This window comes from Drosophila arizonae, chromosome 5, assembly GCF_054131065.1.
Source record: "Drosophila arizonae isolate 15081-1271.41 chromosome 5, UAZ_ARI_1.0, whole genome shotgun sequence".
Taxonomy (NCBI): domain Eukaryota; kingdom Metazoa; phylum Arthropoda; class Insecta; order Diptera; family Drosophilidae; genus Drosophila; species Drosophila arizonae.
The window spans coordinates 7,787,439-7,802,010 of NC_142925.1; the positions used below are offsets into that span (position 1 = coordinate 7,787,439).

The 14,572-nt window shown below is 42.2% G+C and overlaps 4 protein-coding genes across 19 annotated transcripts in view; 3 read left to right on the plus strand and 1 right to left on the minus strand.

Annotated features, from left to right (window-relative positions):
* The window catches only part of SLO2 (slowpoke 2), a 154,170-nt gene extending 152,944 nt beyond the window's left edge, over nt 1–1,226 (plus strand). For all 14 annotated transcript variants that reach the window (XM_089470275.1, XM_089470280.1, XM_089470281.1 and 11 more), the window contains one exon: nt 1,055–1,226. The gene's annotated coding sequence lies outside the window, so the exon portion shown is untranslated. The remainder of the gene's footprint in view (nt 1–1,054) is intronic.
* On the minus strand, nt 809–10,996 carry Ndg (Nidogen). The gene is made up of 10 exons (XM_018010583.2): nt 10,390–10,996; nt 6,917–7,396; nt 4,909–6,255; nt 3,836–4,249; nt 3,366–3,775; nt 3,134–3,291; nt 2,012–2,266; nt 1,772–1,946; nt 1,420–1,704; nt 809–1,343 (listed from the first exon to the last, which is right to left on the minus strand). The coding sequence occupies exons 1-10, from the start codon at nt 10,624–10,626 to the stop codon at nt 1,070–1,072; spliced, it is 4,035 nt and encodes a 1,344-aa protein (XP_017866072.1). The 5' UTR covers nt 10,627–10,996; the 3' UTR covers nt 809–1,069.
* Nucleotides 2,153–14,317, plus strand: Obp46a (Odorant-binding protein 46a). 3 transcript variants are annotated; one of them, XM_089470322.1, is made up of 6 exons: nt 2,153–2,294; nt 8,787–9,123; nt 13,149–13,332; nt 13,441–13,551; nt 13,834–13,990; nt 14,042–14,317. In XM_089470322.1, the coding sequence occupies exons 3-6, from the start codon at nt 13,225–13,227 to the stop codon at nt 14,245–14,247; spliced, it is 582 nt and encodes a 193-aa protein (XP_089326448.1). In that variant the 5' UTR covers nt 2,153–2,294; nt 8,787–9,123; nt 13,149–13,224; the 3' UTR covers nt 14,248–14,317. The 3 variants fall into 3 exon arrangements, with proteins under 3 accessions (XP_089326448.1, XP_017866089.1, XP_089326449.1); XM_018010600.2 differs by lacking the exon at nt 8,787–9,123 and having other exon boundaries at nt 2,157–2,294; XM_089470323.1 differs by lacking the exons at nt 2,153–2,294; nt 8,787–9,123 and adding an exon at nt 11,094–12,950.
* On the plus strand, nt 2,645–4,563 carry LOC108615813 (uncharacterized). The gene has a single exon (XM_089470333.1). It carries the CDS (start codon nt 2,787–2,789, stop codon nt 3,123–3,125), a length of 339 nt encoding a protein of 112 aa, XP_089326459.1. The 5' UTR covers nt 2,645–2,786; the 3' UTR covers nt 3,126–4,563.
* Nucleotides 14,318–14,572: the final 255 nt, after the last annotated feature.

The window sequence follows — 14,572 nt, forward strand, 5'->3', positions numbered from 1 at the left end:
CAAAAAGCAAACAGATGGCAATGCCTACAATTAGTTATCAAAGAACCACAAGCAACAACAACAACAAGAAACAACTAAACATAAACCAAATGTACTTACTATCTTTAATTGATATTTGAGTGCTCTGCGCAGCATATTACAAGTTTAGATCATACAACTTTGCTGTAATATTTAAATGTGCTCTTTGAGGCACTCGACAACAACAACAACAACAAAAATCATGACAAGAAAAACTCACAATAAATTCAAAATATATAGTTGATGAAAACTGAATGGAGTTGTTGATGGTTAAAAGTGGGATGGGACTTGAATATTAAAAAAAAAAAGTTTAAATGGTAAAAGTTTTAAAAGTTATAATATAAATATATGGAGTATATATATATATATATATATATATATTTTTTTTTTTATATATATGATTCGTTTATTTTATTTTATTTTATATATATATATATATATATATATTTTTATTTATTATTATTTTTTTTTATTTATTTTTTTTTTTTTTTTTTTTTTTTGTAAGAACATTCATTTCAAATTAATCTTCATTTAAATTTATGTTTCATTGTCCTTTAATCTGAACAATAAAAAAATTTTCAATAAATATTATAATTTTATATTAATATTTAGGATATTCAATGTTTCAAAAATTAATATAAACATAAGCAATATTACCTATTATTTATTTATTTATTTTTTATTTTTTTTTTTTAAACTCACCAGGAATGAATTTACAAAATTTATTCGGTAGATTACATAATTCAGACACTCATATATTTCCTACCCAGTCAAATAATGCAACATAAAATTGTATATTTATTTATATATTATTTATTAGATTGAGTAGCTTTACAAAGATGGCACACACATTAGTTTGATTTGCATTATGAATTAATTGTTTGGTTTGCTTTGGTACGTGATCTTCAGTATTCTTAGTTTATAGATTTCATTGTTATGCGTATACAAAAATAATTTTCCTTTCCATTTTATAAGTTATTTCGTTTTCTTTTTTTTCTCTCTTTTTTGTTGTTATTTTTAACTAATTAAATTGTAGACCCTTCGTTGGTCTTCAATTGCGGGGCACTACATAGTCGTAGGGCGAGGCCACGGTGCAGCCGGTAGAGGCGCTGGTGCACTTGCAGCTCTTGCCGGAGGGTGCCTTGCGGTTGACCAGGCAGATCCGTGAATCGGTGCAGCCGCCGTTGTTGATCTGGCACTGGCTGGAGTATTGCGGACAGTTCTGCTCCACGGCGGTCATGCCGTACAGCTTGTGGCTGCCAAAGAAGGACGTCTGTATGGGCTTCTGGCGCACGCCCGCGCTATCCACGCTCTCCAGCTTCTTGCTGCGAAGGAGAGAGACAGAGAGAGAGAGCAAAGCTAAGAGAATTTCCATATTATGCAAAGCTTTCGAGCACCTACGTTGTCCAGTCGGTCCAGTAGAATTGATCGTGCGTAAAGGTCAAGCCGAATGGATAGGACAGCTCCTGGGATATGGTGCGCGTTTGACGGCTCTGCGCATTGATGCACTCCACTTTCCTGGTGCCCGCATCCGCATAGCACAACTCACCGCTGTGCTCCACGACCACCAGCGAATTGGGCAGCTTGACATCGTTGGCGCCCAGCAGCAGCTCCCGGCCAGTGCCATCCAAGTCGGAGTACTCTATCTTGGGGTTCGAGCGATCCCAGTCGGACCAGTAGAGTTTCCTGCCAAAACGAGAAGCGAGATTAGTGAACATAGATCTTAGTGCATTTCCTGGATAGTTCGACTCACTCTCTGTAGGGATCCACAGCAATGCCACGTGGATTCACCAGATCCTTGTTGATGATGACAGTGCGCAGCGTGGGATCGTCCAGGCTGGCCACCTCAATGGTGTCCTTCTCCGAATCCGTCCAGTACAGGCGACGCGAGATGACATCAATGGCAATGCCCTCCGGAGATTCAATGTCTGCAAGGGATACACAACATGATGAGATGACCTATAGGTCATATGTAAGGATTCCTTCCACTTACCTGTGCTGATGAAGACACGCTCATCGGTGCCGTCGTACTTGGAGCTGATGATCTTTCGGGCCGATATATCGCCCCAGTAAATGCGTCCCTCCACACAGTCCTTGTCCAGGCCAATGGCCATCGAGGCCACCTTGATGGGCATCACGTTACGGCCATTCAGGGGCACACGCACCAGCACCACGCCCTGGCTGACAATCAGGAAGTTGGAGTCGTGCTGTTGGCGCTCGAAGCAAGCGGAGCCATTGCCATAGAAGCCTGCAGAAATAATGAATGATTAAAATGAGTAAGTCCAGAAATAGTTTGTTGTAAATAAAGGGGTGAAGAAAAGGGAAAGCAAGTAATAATGTATAAATAATTATTATTGCTAAAGACTTCAATTACTTAAAGTAATTAACAGTAATTAATTAACAAATTCAAAGTAATTAAAAGTAATTAGCAACTGAAAAAATTTAATATCGACATTACATTAATTACAGTTAGTAATAATACATTTTTTGGTTGGCAGTCAAGGGGAGACTTATAAAAAAGTAATTAATAGTAATTAAATAAAATTTGTTTACAAAATCTTTGTCTTCAAATAAATGAAGTAATTGAAGTTTTGAAGTTTTGTTCTGTCCGGAATTCACTTGAATATATGTATAGTCGGAGTTGGCATTGATTTTGCATTTCGCATTCAATACAGCCCTCGACACATATCGCATCCGAATTCAATTCCTAACTAAATTCGTAGTCGTACATATTTTTTGGTGAAAAATACAAACGAAATATAAACGAGATGCGGCCCGTACAAAGTATGCTAGCGAAGGTGTCGCGCATTAGAAATCTGACCGAGCTGGGCCAGCCGGCTGCCTCGCTGCTGCGGGGCAAGACGGCGCTGTGGTCGCTGCGCCAGCAGCAACGCCGCCAGCTGCAGAAGGTGGAGCAATATCGGCGGAAGGCAACCACGCTGCAGTCCATGCGGGAGTTCTTTATGCATCCATTGACCTGGGATCGCAACAATGGCTATTTGAACGTGGTGCTGGCCTTGGCGATCTTCACCTTCGTGTTCGTCAATTCGTGCACGCCCTGCCCCGAAGATCGTGTGCCGCAGCGCAGCAAGAAGACGGAAGAGTAGGAGCTCACCTGGATTGCAGACGCAGACCAGACCCGAGTTCGTCGAATGGCACTTGGCGTTCATATCGCACATGGTGGGATTGCTGAGGCAGTTCTGCTCCTCGATGCAGACGTAGCCGTCGCCGCGATAGCCGGCATTGCACTGGCACGTATAGTTGGCCGGATCCCTGAATGGAGAGCAGTAGAAATATTTAAAATTAATCCAGAGCTCTTTCATCCCATTATCTCTTGGACAACTCACTCGGTGGGCTCGCAGGTGGCGTGTATGCCGCAATTGTTGCGCACATTACAGGGTATGGGTATGCTCACACAGCCGGTCAGCGCGTCGCCCTGGTAGCCATCGATGCAGTCGCAGTACTGAACACTCTGTGCCGTATCCCACTTGCAAATGGCATTGGATCCGCAATAGACTGAGCCGCAGCGACCCGCGGGCACACAGCGATCGCTCACGTCCCGCTCGTAGCCGGCGTTGCACTGACAGACACCGCCGTCGCAGTAGGCGTTCTCGCCGCACTGCTCCGCCGCCTGGCACTCGGGGGCCAGCTGGCAGTTGTGGCCGTCGCCCTGGTAGCCACGCTGGCAGACGCACTCCGACTTGCCCAGCTGCTCGTTGTAGTCGCAGTTGGCGTGGACATCACAGATGCCGGGTCTCTGCATGAATCGAAAGGGGAGGGATTAGGATATGGGAGCAGCTCGCTTGGGTTCACTCACAATCGCGCAGGAGTCCTCGATGGGATCGCAGTTGTAGCCATCGCCGCTGAAGCCGGCATTGCAGGTGCAGATGTGACGCAGCTGCTGCTCCCACCAGACGCAGCGGGCATTCACATGGCAGTTGGAGTCCACGTCGCACGGCAGCAGATCCTCGCTATTGTCCACCTCATAGCCGCCGGTGAAGCGGCAGCTGCGGCGCTCCTCGCTCAGCTCGTAGCCCTCCGGGCAGGTGCAGTCGCCTAGAATATTGCAGCGCGGCTCCACCTCATGATCGTCCAGCAGTAGGGGCACACAGCGTCCATGCTCGAACACCTCGTCATGGCCGCAGATGTACGCACAGCTATAGCCATCGCCCGAGAAGCCTTCACGGCAGCTGCAACGTCCCTCGTAGCAGTCCGCATCCGGCGAACAGCTCTGCAAGCCAAATACAAACAACAACAACAACAATAATAACATTTCCCATTTGAATATTGTGAACCGAACTCGAACGAAACAAAGAACGATTTTAGTTATACTTTAAAAACTTGTTGCCTGCCCCCCCACCCCCTGGCTGGGCTTCTGTTAGAGATGAACGAATTCGATGCTTTGTGAATGACACGGCAGGAAAATTTGGATGCACCAAAAACTAAGTCACTAAATCTTTTTGTAAACTGACAATATTTAGGCATAGTTTCAATAATTTTAAGAATTTTCTAAAGTTTCTATAAATCAATTTCCAGACAAACTAATTATTAAGGAATATTTAATTTTAGGTTTTAGTCAAAAAACTTTTTTTTTACTTTTTTTCTGAGATACTTTTAAGAGATTTCCTTTTTCAGATTCGTTTCTGCTTCCCTTCTTCTAAGATACTTTTTCTTTGAAGGTTATATTCTTTTTGCATTGTTATCTTATGGGAGTATTTTTGAGTAAATATGAATACATTATGTATATATATATATCTCAATATAACATATACAATGAAGATCGACTATAGCAATCACTTTGCACACATACACATACATACTTCTGATCTATATACATATATTGAAATAGAACCCATATCATATCAATTCAATTCAATTGCTCGCACTTACGTAGCACTCATCCGGATGTTGTCCATTGCCTTGATTGGGTTGATAGTCGACATGCTCGTCCGGCTGCTCTGGGCGTGGCTGCTGGTCCTGCTCCGTCGGATAGCCCTGCTGGCCGTCGACTGGCGATGGCGTGGGGTACTCAATATTCTCGGCCGTATTGTTGCGCAGACAGCGATAGCCGTTGCCCTCGTAGCCATCGTAGCAGACGCAGGTGAAGCCGCCCTCATTGTTGGAGCAGAGGGCGTTCTCGTCGCAGACATGGGTGCCCAGGGCGCACTCATCCACATCGATGCAGCTCTCGCCGCCGCGCTCGTCCACCTGGGCGGAGTAGCCGTGCTGGCAGTCGCAGCGATAGGTGTCCTCGTAGGGCACACAGATGGCATTCTCGCCGCACTGGACGCTGCCGTCGGTGCAGGCATTCGACTCGGCATCGACGCCGATCTTGGTCAGGGCGCTGGTGCGCAGGGCCTGGTCGCGCTCGAAGTAGTCGAGCGTGATCTTGGACACCTTCTGCAGGACACTGTGATCCGTGGGATCGACGTCGTCGTCGCGCAGGCAACTCTGGTAGAGTATGCGCTGGTCCACCTGGAAGCCAATCACACGCTGTTTCTCGGCCAACTCCAGCTGATGCGATTGCAGCGAGTGCAGCTCGCCGGGACGCACAAACCTGTACTCGTCTGTGTAGTCGGGCAGATGCAGTGCAGCGCCGGCTGGCACGCGTGGCACGGAGCCCGTCAGCTCGATCTTCACCGTCAGCTGATCCCAGTAGTTCAAGCCCTCGAACGTCTGATTCACCAGCAGCGTCTCGCCCGTCTCGTACTGAACGCGCGAGATGTGCTGGTAGTTGCCCCCGGTCAGCTGGTAGCCATTCGCCGCCCCATTGATCGACTTGGCGAACAGCCAGCCCACGGTGGTCAGCAGCGGCAGCACCACACGCAGCTGCGCCGCCTGCTCCCCGCTCACCGGATTGATGGTCGTGTAGATGCGCGCATCCGTGGTCACCACGTACGACTGCAGCTTGGCCTCCTCGCTCACCGCCTGGCCATTCAGCTGGCCGGACAGCGAGCCAGTCACGCGCATCGGCAGATCGTTGGCCAGGCACGACCGTCCATTGCCATAGTAGCCCGACTCGCACACGCAGCAGTAGCCCTCGGACTTGTCGTAGCACTGGGCATGGCTGTCGCACTGATGTCCATTGCCGTTGCAGCTCTGAGCGAGGGCCGGCGACTCGGTGCGCGTCTCCACGTTGTTGGGCGCCACCACGTTCTCGCTGCCCGTCAGGGGCGCCACCTGGTACAGCCAGACGCCAGCCACGCCCAAGTTGGTGCTGTCGCTGAGGAAACGAGCCTGTGGAGTGGCAGACGTGATGTGGATTAGTTTTCTCTCTTGATAAGTTTTACTTTAAAATGGTAATTAAGGGTTGAATAGTTCAGTATAAAAGTATAGAAGAAGGCGTGGCAGAGCCCATAAGGTATATATGTTACTGATTAAGTAGAGCGGAATCGATTCTTCGTTTGTCTGCCTATCCATCTGTCTGTCGAACTCTGAAGCTAGAAGAGCTTCTTCGTGTTCTTTTTTTCGTGATAACACACTATCTAAGAAATTTATAACTACTCCCTTTTGAATCCTATCCTATATTGAGTCGCTTAACATTTATAAAAGTATATCTTCTACATATCAAGCGTTAGAGACTTGGTATTTAGTTCCAAGCGTAGTTTGACTTCTTTTATATTTTGGATACTGGCTCAAAATTTGATAAAATACTTTAAATTGAAGGTTAGTGGCAAATATAGCAAATATGTGCATGTACAGGAAGCTCATCTAAATTGTCTTATATTCCATAGAATATGTAGATTGCTTGCTGAAGATTTTACTTAAATCTATTGAGAAAGACAAAAGTTATTAAGGAAAACCTTTTGCTACTAAGCAAAAGCAGTAGAACCACTTGGTTTACCCATACCCATGCTCGATTAGGGATTTCTTACTTATTCTTTCTTCATTCACTTACGTTCTCCGATCCGGAACCATTCAGATTGTAGTAGCGTCCATCCTCGGCCACGAAGCCCGCCTGGGCGCGAATGTCGGGCAAGCCGTACTCTCCGGCCTCGCCCTGCAGCCAGTTGAGTCCGCCCTGCGGGTAGATGAACTGCACAAAGGTCTGCGAGTCGCCGACAATCAGGACCACCTGAAAGGTGTTCAGTCTGTCCGTCTTCGAGTTGAAGTAGCCCACATTGCGCCACGTGCCGACAATCAGCTGGCGTGCCTCGAACTCCGTCCAATCGCTGTAGGCATAGCGCACCAGCTGCTGAGCGCGATTCAGCTGCTGAGGATCCTTCGACTCGAAGAGCGAAATGGAGCTGTCGTCGTTGCTGTTGCTCGTGTCGACGTTCGAGTAGAAGGCCGCTACCGAGGGATACTCGAGTGGGAAGGGCTGATTCAAGTACTCCGTGAACTCCACGTTGAATGTCAAAATGCCATTCGTGTTGATCTGCAATGGAGATGTGAATGGGATGCGCTTAGCTGAAGTGCCTCTTAGGTGTGGGTAAGTGTGAGGGTCGGGGTGAGTGTAAGGGCATGGATAGTGTATGTAAGTGCATATGGTCTATCAATTAGCTGCTTTGTGAAGTGCCAACAGGGCACTTAACATTTAACGGCCACTGCGCCTGCCGGAAACTAAACAAAAACAAATCATTAGCAAACGCGCCTCAATGATCATTATAGAAGAGAGAGAGAGAGGGAGAGAGAGAGAGAGGGAGAGAGAGAGAGAGCAACTCCCCCTCCCTCTTCACTTTCTCTAATGAGTTTTCTAAATTAGTGCTAGATAAATAGACGCAGCCAACAGCCAACACTATCCAGCTGCGTGACCTGCTCCTGTTTACACAGCGCCACGCACTTCAATTGGAATGCCAAATTCAATTGCTCCACAATTTTTACACTCCTCAACTTCAATTGCACAACTTTGCGCATTTTTCTTGCATCCATTTTGCCTAAATAAACAAATATATAGACATATAGACATATACATATATATATATATTTTTCTTTTCTTCTCGATCTTTTGATATTTTCGGAACTGGAGCACATGTGTGTGCCCAAAAAGAAAAAAGAAATATAGATATTGTATTCTGTGGCACAAAACGATTTTCTAACAAATTAGCACCCAGACTTGCCGCACTTCATCTTCTCCATCTCAGCGGGCTACGAAAATGTGTGTGGAAATATTTGCCAAAGCCACTTGAGACTCGAAAGACTGCAGTAGAATTTACCAAGGTTTTTGTAAACAGCTAATTCATTTTGATTTATTGGTTAATGATTTATTTTATTTACTTAAAGAAATTTTTATTTTGACTATCAATAACATTTTTGAAAATGTTGTTTACAGCCTAAAAAATATTTTAAAAATTTATTACCAAATTTTCATTTAGCCTTTATGGTTAATATATTTAGCAAGCAGCCTTGTGGTACTTAAATATTATCGTATTTTGCTTTGTTCTGTGTTCGTTTTACCTACAGCATACAAAATATTATTGCCCAAAAAAATAAAAAATAAATAAATAAATATAATAAAATAAAAAAAATAAAAATTAAATACATATTTTTTATATTTTCTTTTATATTCCTAATTTTATATAAAATTTCTTTATATTTTTATAATTAAATGAATCGCATTCAACTGAATTTTTATAAATTCCAAAATAAATCTAGCCAAAAAAAATATTATTAAATACATATTTTTTATATTTTCTTGCATATTCCTAATTTTATACAAACATTCTTTATATTTTCTATCAAAATTAAATGAATCGCATTCAACTGAATTTTTATAAATTTCAAAATAAATCCAGCCTCAATTTTCCCGTTTGATCTTCTATTTTTAGCTACGCCGAAGGGGTTTAATAACAATTAAATTAAATAATGTGATTTGGCTGGAGGAGAAGAGGCTTTTGGTTATTTCTGGTCAAAGGAATTCTCGAATATTTATGCATTTCTATGGCCATAATGTTAATGCCACACACACACACATACACAGCACACAATTCTGTGCCGCGTGCTATTTTTCGACGTCAGACACATAAATTCAGTTAATTAACTAACAAAAATAGGCGACACTTTCGCCTCGACGCGCCGCTAAGAGCAACTCATAATTTTTAGACATTCAACAAGAAAAACAATCTTTAAGAGCAAGAGATCTGAGGTGGAATAGACGAGGTGGAGGTAATGAAAATTTTAATACTCTTACATGGTTAATATATATAAAAAATATATAAATATTTAAATGAAGCTCAGTCTCTAGTTGCTGATTATAATGACGATTGTTTTTAATCAGATTATTTTTAAATATTAAGGGAAAGTACAGCAAACGGAACTGTTTTAAATACATACTATAATTGCTTTCTGATGGAGGGGCTTTACACCTATTGCGATTTTTGTTTCAATATCAAATAAGGAAGACATAATTGAAAAAATGTAATATTGATTATTAAAGAAAACTTGACAAAAAATAGGTTCAAGTTATGCAAAGGACGGGGGAGGGGGAGAGAGAGAGCGGGAAACGATAAAGAGGGACACACATTGAAAGCAGGAAAGTAATGGATTGTAAAGTATAGTCGATAGTCGAAAACTATCCATATAATAATATTTATTTATTTTTTTTTTTAATATATTTATTTATTTATTTATTTATTTTATTTTATTTTATTTTATTTATTTATTTTTTTTTTTTTTTTTTGGTAGATAAGTAAATCTAGGGTTTTTTTTGAGGAATACAATACCTATTTATATATAATACTCCCCTAGCTGATAGCTTTGCTTATCAATCAAAATGTACCAAAATTGTAAAATAGATTGTCATTTAGCATTTCATCGAATAGTGTTGCACATTTGCCGAGAATTTCCAAATACCCGCCTTTCAGAGTATTTTATGAAAAAAAGGCGGCTAAAAGTTTGGATGTGAGCCAAGGCGGGCTAGATGTGTGTTGTAGCTACAACGGGAACATCAATGGGTTGACTTGTTCGCTATTTATTGTAGAGTCTATGCCTAAAGAAACTAAGAAAAGAGTGAGGAACAAGATTGCCATGGACCACCCTCAAGTGTTGTATTATTTCGTATTCGGGCTGAGGGCGTGCGAATTGCTGTCGCAGTAGAAATGTATCTGTCAGATACAAATGTATCTGCGAGTTGCTTTCACACAGTCTCTGTGATGTCGAAATGAGCCAGAGCGGGCTGTCATATGCTGCCCAAAATTCATGCCGATTTCTGTTGTCCACTTAGCTATAAATACACATATTAAAGTAAGCAAACTATTTGCATAATGCCTATTGATAAACAATTGGCTTAGGCTTATCGCTGCGCTCTTATCAGCGGCTGTTGAATGCAACAAAAATAAATTCATTCAGCACAATTTCTAGAGCTACTTTGTTAGCAGATCATGTGCATACATATACATAGATATACTTACTATATAATCTAGTTATACTCACATAGATCTGTTCATATTTCTCGCTATAGAAGCTAATGGGTTGCTCCAATTGGAGCATCGCCTGTTCGCTGTTGCCCTTGGCCAAGTATTGTATGCTTCCACTGCCCTCGACGTATTCGTATAGCTCCTGGGCTCGCAGGCTGTCCAGGTAATTCTCGAACTGGCCGCTCACCTGACTCAGGCCAAGCAGCAGCAGCGGCAGCAGCAGCCGCCACAGTTTTTTATTAAAATTTTTCATTGCAAAGTTTGAATTCTATTTTGTATGATTTTTTAAGAGATTCTCAAATTAATATTTCTTTATCTGTGCGTGTTTCACAATTTTGCGATCAGCATTTTTACACACACAGGCACACACACACACACTCACACACACACGGAGAAGCGCGCGTAGTGTTTGCTTCCAAAAATAACGTATTTAAAAATAACGAACCGGCAGACAACTGAGTATCTATCGTCTATAGCAATACTATATATATTACATATATATATTTAAATATATATAGGAATAGGTCTATGGAATTCTGTCTTGGAGCACCTTGTCTCCTTTATAGCTTTCGATTCGACTCGATTCTTTAGCGGAGCAAAGTGAACCGCACGCGATGAAAACAAAATCTTCACTGAATCGCAGCTCCGCTCTGTGGAATTCTCTTTGGTTCGGTGCCTTTGACCGTTAACACTTAACAGAACTCGGTGTGTGGGTGTGTGCGTCTGGAGTCTTCACACTTAACAGTTGTCTGTGTGTGTGTGTATGCCTCTGCACATTTGACTCTTTTTAACAGCGCCTGGAGGCTTCATCTCCGCTGTTAACATGCCATCCACAATCAAATGCATTTCGCTTTTATTTCAAATGGCATCCAAATGCATACATTTAACAGCGAACGAAAGTTAACAGAGCGTGCAGCATGAGCAAACAAGAGCGAAAAGGGCGTGAAAGAGCGGGCACAGATCTAAAAAGAACTAGATTTTATATAGATGATGATTTCGCTTACTTATTTATGACATTTCGCTTTTACCGTTGACATTTATGTTCCACACGCATTAAGATCGGACGTTTCTTGTTTTTTTTTTTTTGCAAATATTTTACAGCCGAAGAGTTGGGCAAATTATTAAGAAAAATTATAAATATAAACTAAGTGGAAAATTTGTACAAAAAGGATTTTTGGACATGTGTTGATTTTGCGAGTTCTTGGAAGTGAAAGAAATATATTAATTTTTTTATTTATATACATATATACATGATATTGTATTTATAGGATTTTTGTCGATTTTTTTTTTTTTTTTATATATATATTTGTGCTCACATATATAAAAATGTTTATTAAATATTTTTTAATATGTTATAATTTGCATATATTGTACAATCGAATATACTATATACACCTATATAATATTTGTACCTACTGCTATACCAATTGGTGATCTAATGCTGGTAAACCCAACCCATTTAATGACATATGTACACCCTGAGCTATCATCAAAAGAATCCCTGCATACACCTTTATAGTTTATAGAGCTTCTACTCTCCCTTAGCTTGGAATTGCTCAATCCGGTGGGTGTGTTTGGGTTGTTTGCCTGATAACCACAAGGTGGGGCGTTTGTAGGGTGACCCCAAAAATTGAGATCAACATTTAGATGGGGCGAGGCACGCGTTCCAATTCCGTTGAACTGAACTTCAGGCGAGGGCGGGCACGTGCCGCTTGATTGGACTGTGAACTCCCTCTCCCTCTCTCTCTCTCGCTCTTGATGCCACCGTGAAGCGCCGCAAACGCAGTCCCTTAGCCACACACACACATATGAACACTCTGTGGCTCTGTAAAAATAAACAAATGTAAAGTTCTGAGGCAGAGCGACAGAGCGTCTGTGACTCTGGCCTCGTCTTTGGTTTTCGGCTTTATATATAATGATCATCTACTTGGGCTATTTATGATGTATTTCTCGGTTAATTAGTTGCAGCTGGTTGCAAGGGGACAGGGGCACGGCAGTTGCTTCCGCATGCACACACAGCAGCCATCAGTCAGTCCATCATGTTGTCCAACATGGAATTCCAACTCGAAAGTGAATTTTCTTTGCTTTAACTATATTTGGCAGCAGGGCGCGTCTGTCATGGGAATACATGCATACATATTATATTTGAATATTTGTATATGTATGTACGTGTGTGTGTGTGGTAGGTGCCGCTTGATCGGTGATGGATGGCTGCCTACTCCCGAAATCATTTATCTTCAGGGAGTTGCAGCCGAATTCCAGGAATCAGAGCGAAACGTCGGCATAGATCCAACAATTAGTTTTAATCGTATGTGAATATAGAGAAAGAACTCTAAAATACTTTAAAGTATTTATTATTGGCATTTATAATAAATTGAAGTTTTGTTAACGCGATATAGATGGAACCAGCGGGGAAGGGAGGCGGAAAGGCAAGATGTTTAGCAAATGGGAGAGAAAGAGGAGGAAAAAACAAGAGGGTTAGAAGTAGGATTAGGTAGACAAGCAAGAGGAGGAGTATGATAGAAAGGATAAAAAAGGAGTAAGAAGCACGAGAAGAAAAGCTGAAACGAAGCGAAGGTGGGTAAAGAGCATATCATATAACTATATACATATGTTATAATGCTATTAAGTAACAAGCATTAACTGTATATATCGATGTGACGGAACATTTCTATCACAATACCAAAATTTTGGTATTTTGTACACTAATGTAGATTGCAAATAATTAAAAACTCAAATTAAGCATGTGATTAAAAGATTTTAAATTGTTTTCAGCCACGGCCAATTAGCTGGACGAGGCCTCAGCTTATAAAAGAGATGAAACTCCACCGAGTGGCGAATCGCATTCAAAATGCTTTCTGTGTGGTGGCCACTGTGGAATATTGTGCTGTGGTTTCAAGTGGTGCGCATGATGCCACAGCTGGACGAGTTTTGTGAACACCATTCAGCTAATACAATGGTGAAGCTTGATTTATATTAATATATTGATTTATTATCTATATTATAAGCTATATATACATGTGCAAGTGTATATTATACATTTGTTATTATTAATTATTATTTTCAGCACTTTTGCTGCGATCTGCACGACGAATCGCCGCAGTTCAGCGACTGTCAAACGGATTGGCATGACAAAATTCACTATACCACCGATGAGGATGAGCTGCTCTATTTGTATGTGAGTATTAAATAGGGTTAGGAGGGGGTTAGAGATATGCAGGTAGGGGGTAGGGTATGTAGGTCCGTAAGTAGGTGCTGTAAGAGTCGAGTCTAAAGGGAGATATAAGATCTGTATTAAGTTCGATCATATAGAGCCTTTAGACTCTTACAGTCAATTAGCAAATATTAGTCTCTACTAAAAGACTAGCTCGTTAGGCCAAGTCTACAGCTACTCTGCCAGCCCTACTTAATCATCATCTTGCCCAACTTGTAATAATCTCTAATATCCATCCACTTGCAGTGCACCGCCGAATGCACATACAATAGCACCGACTTTCTGGCAGCCAATCGTCAGAGTCTAAATTTAAGTCACGTGCGCGAACACCTGGAGAACGACCTGGCCAATGCTGCAGATGAGGCGCTGCTCTACGAGGCATACGTCAAGTGCGACAAGCATGGTATGTGAGACTCATTTAGTTACAAATTCATAGTTAACAACTCCTCTTCAGCTCTAGGACAACTCGAGCACAAGGACGTGCAATTGTTGGCCAAACGTCTGACTACATATGGCTGTCATCCGTTTCCGGGTCTGGTGATGGAGTGCATGGTCAGGGAGATGATATTAAAGTGTCCAGCGGAGCGCTTTCACAAAACAGCGCAATGCCGAGTCGTGCGCCAATATTTGCAAAAGTGCGAACAACGGCCGAAGAAATAGTTTTGTATAAAGAGGTAGAGAAAGGATGAGATGGCGCAGCAATAAATGAAAATCGTGAAGAGCAACCACAGATTAATTTGTCAAGACTCCAGATAGCAGGAATACTGAAGCAGGTTTGAAGAGAAAAGTGTACTCCTAATATCGCTAAAGCACTGTCCATCCATGGATACATCTTAAATAGGGACAGTTGAATAATTTATTGAATAAGAGCAACTCTTCCATGGCCATGCATGGGCTCAGCTTCCAGCAGGCAACTCTGACAAGTCCCCAGTCCACTGTGGTAACCCCCAAACGGGGTAATAGAGAAGCAAGGTCAGGAGAGGAT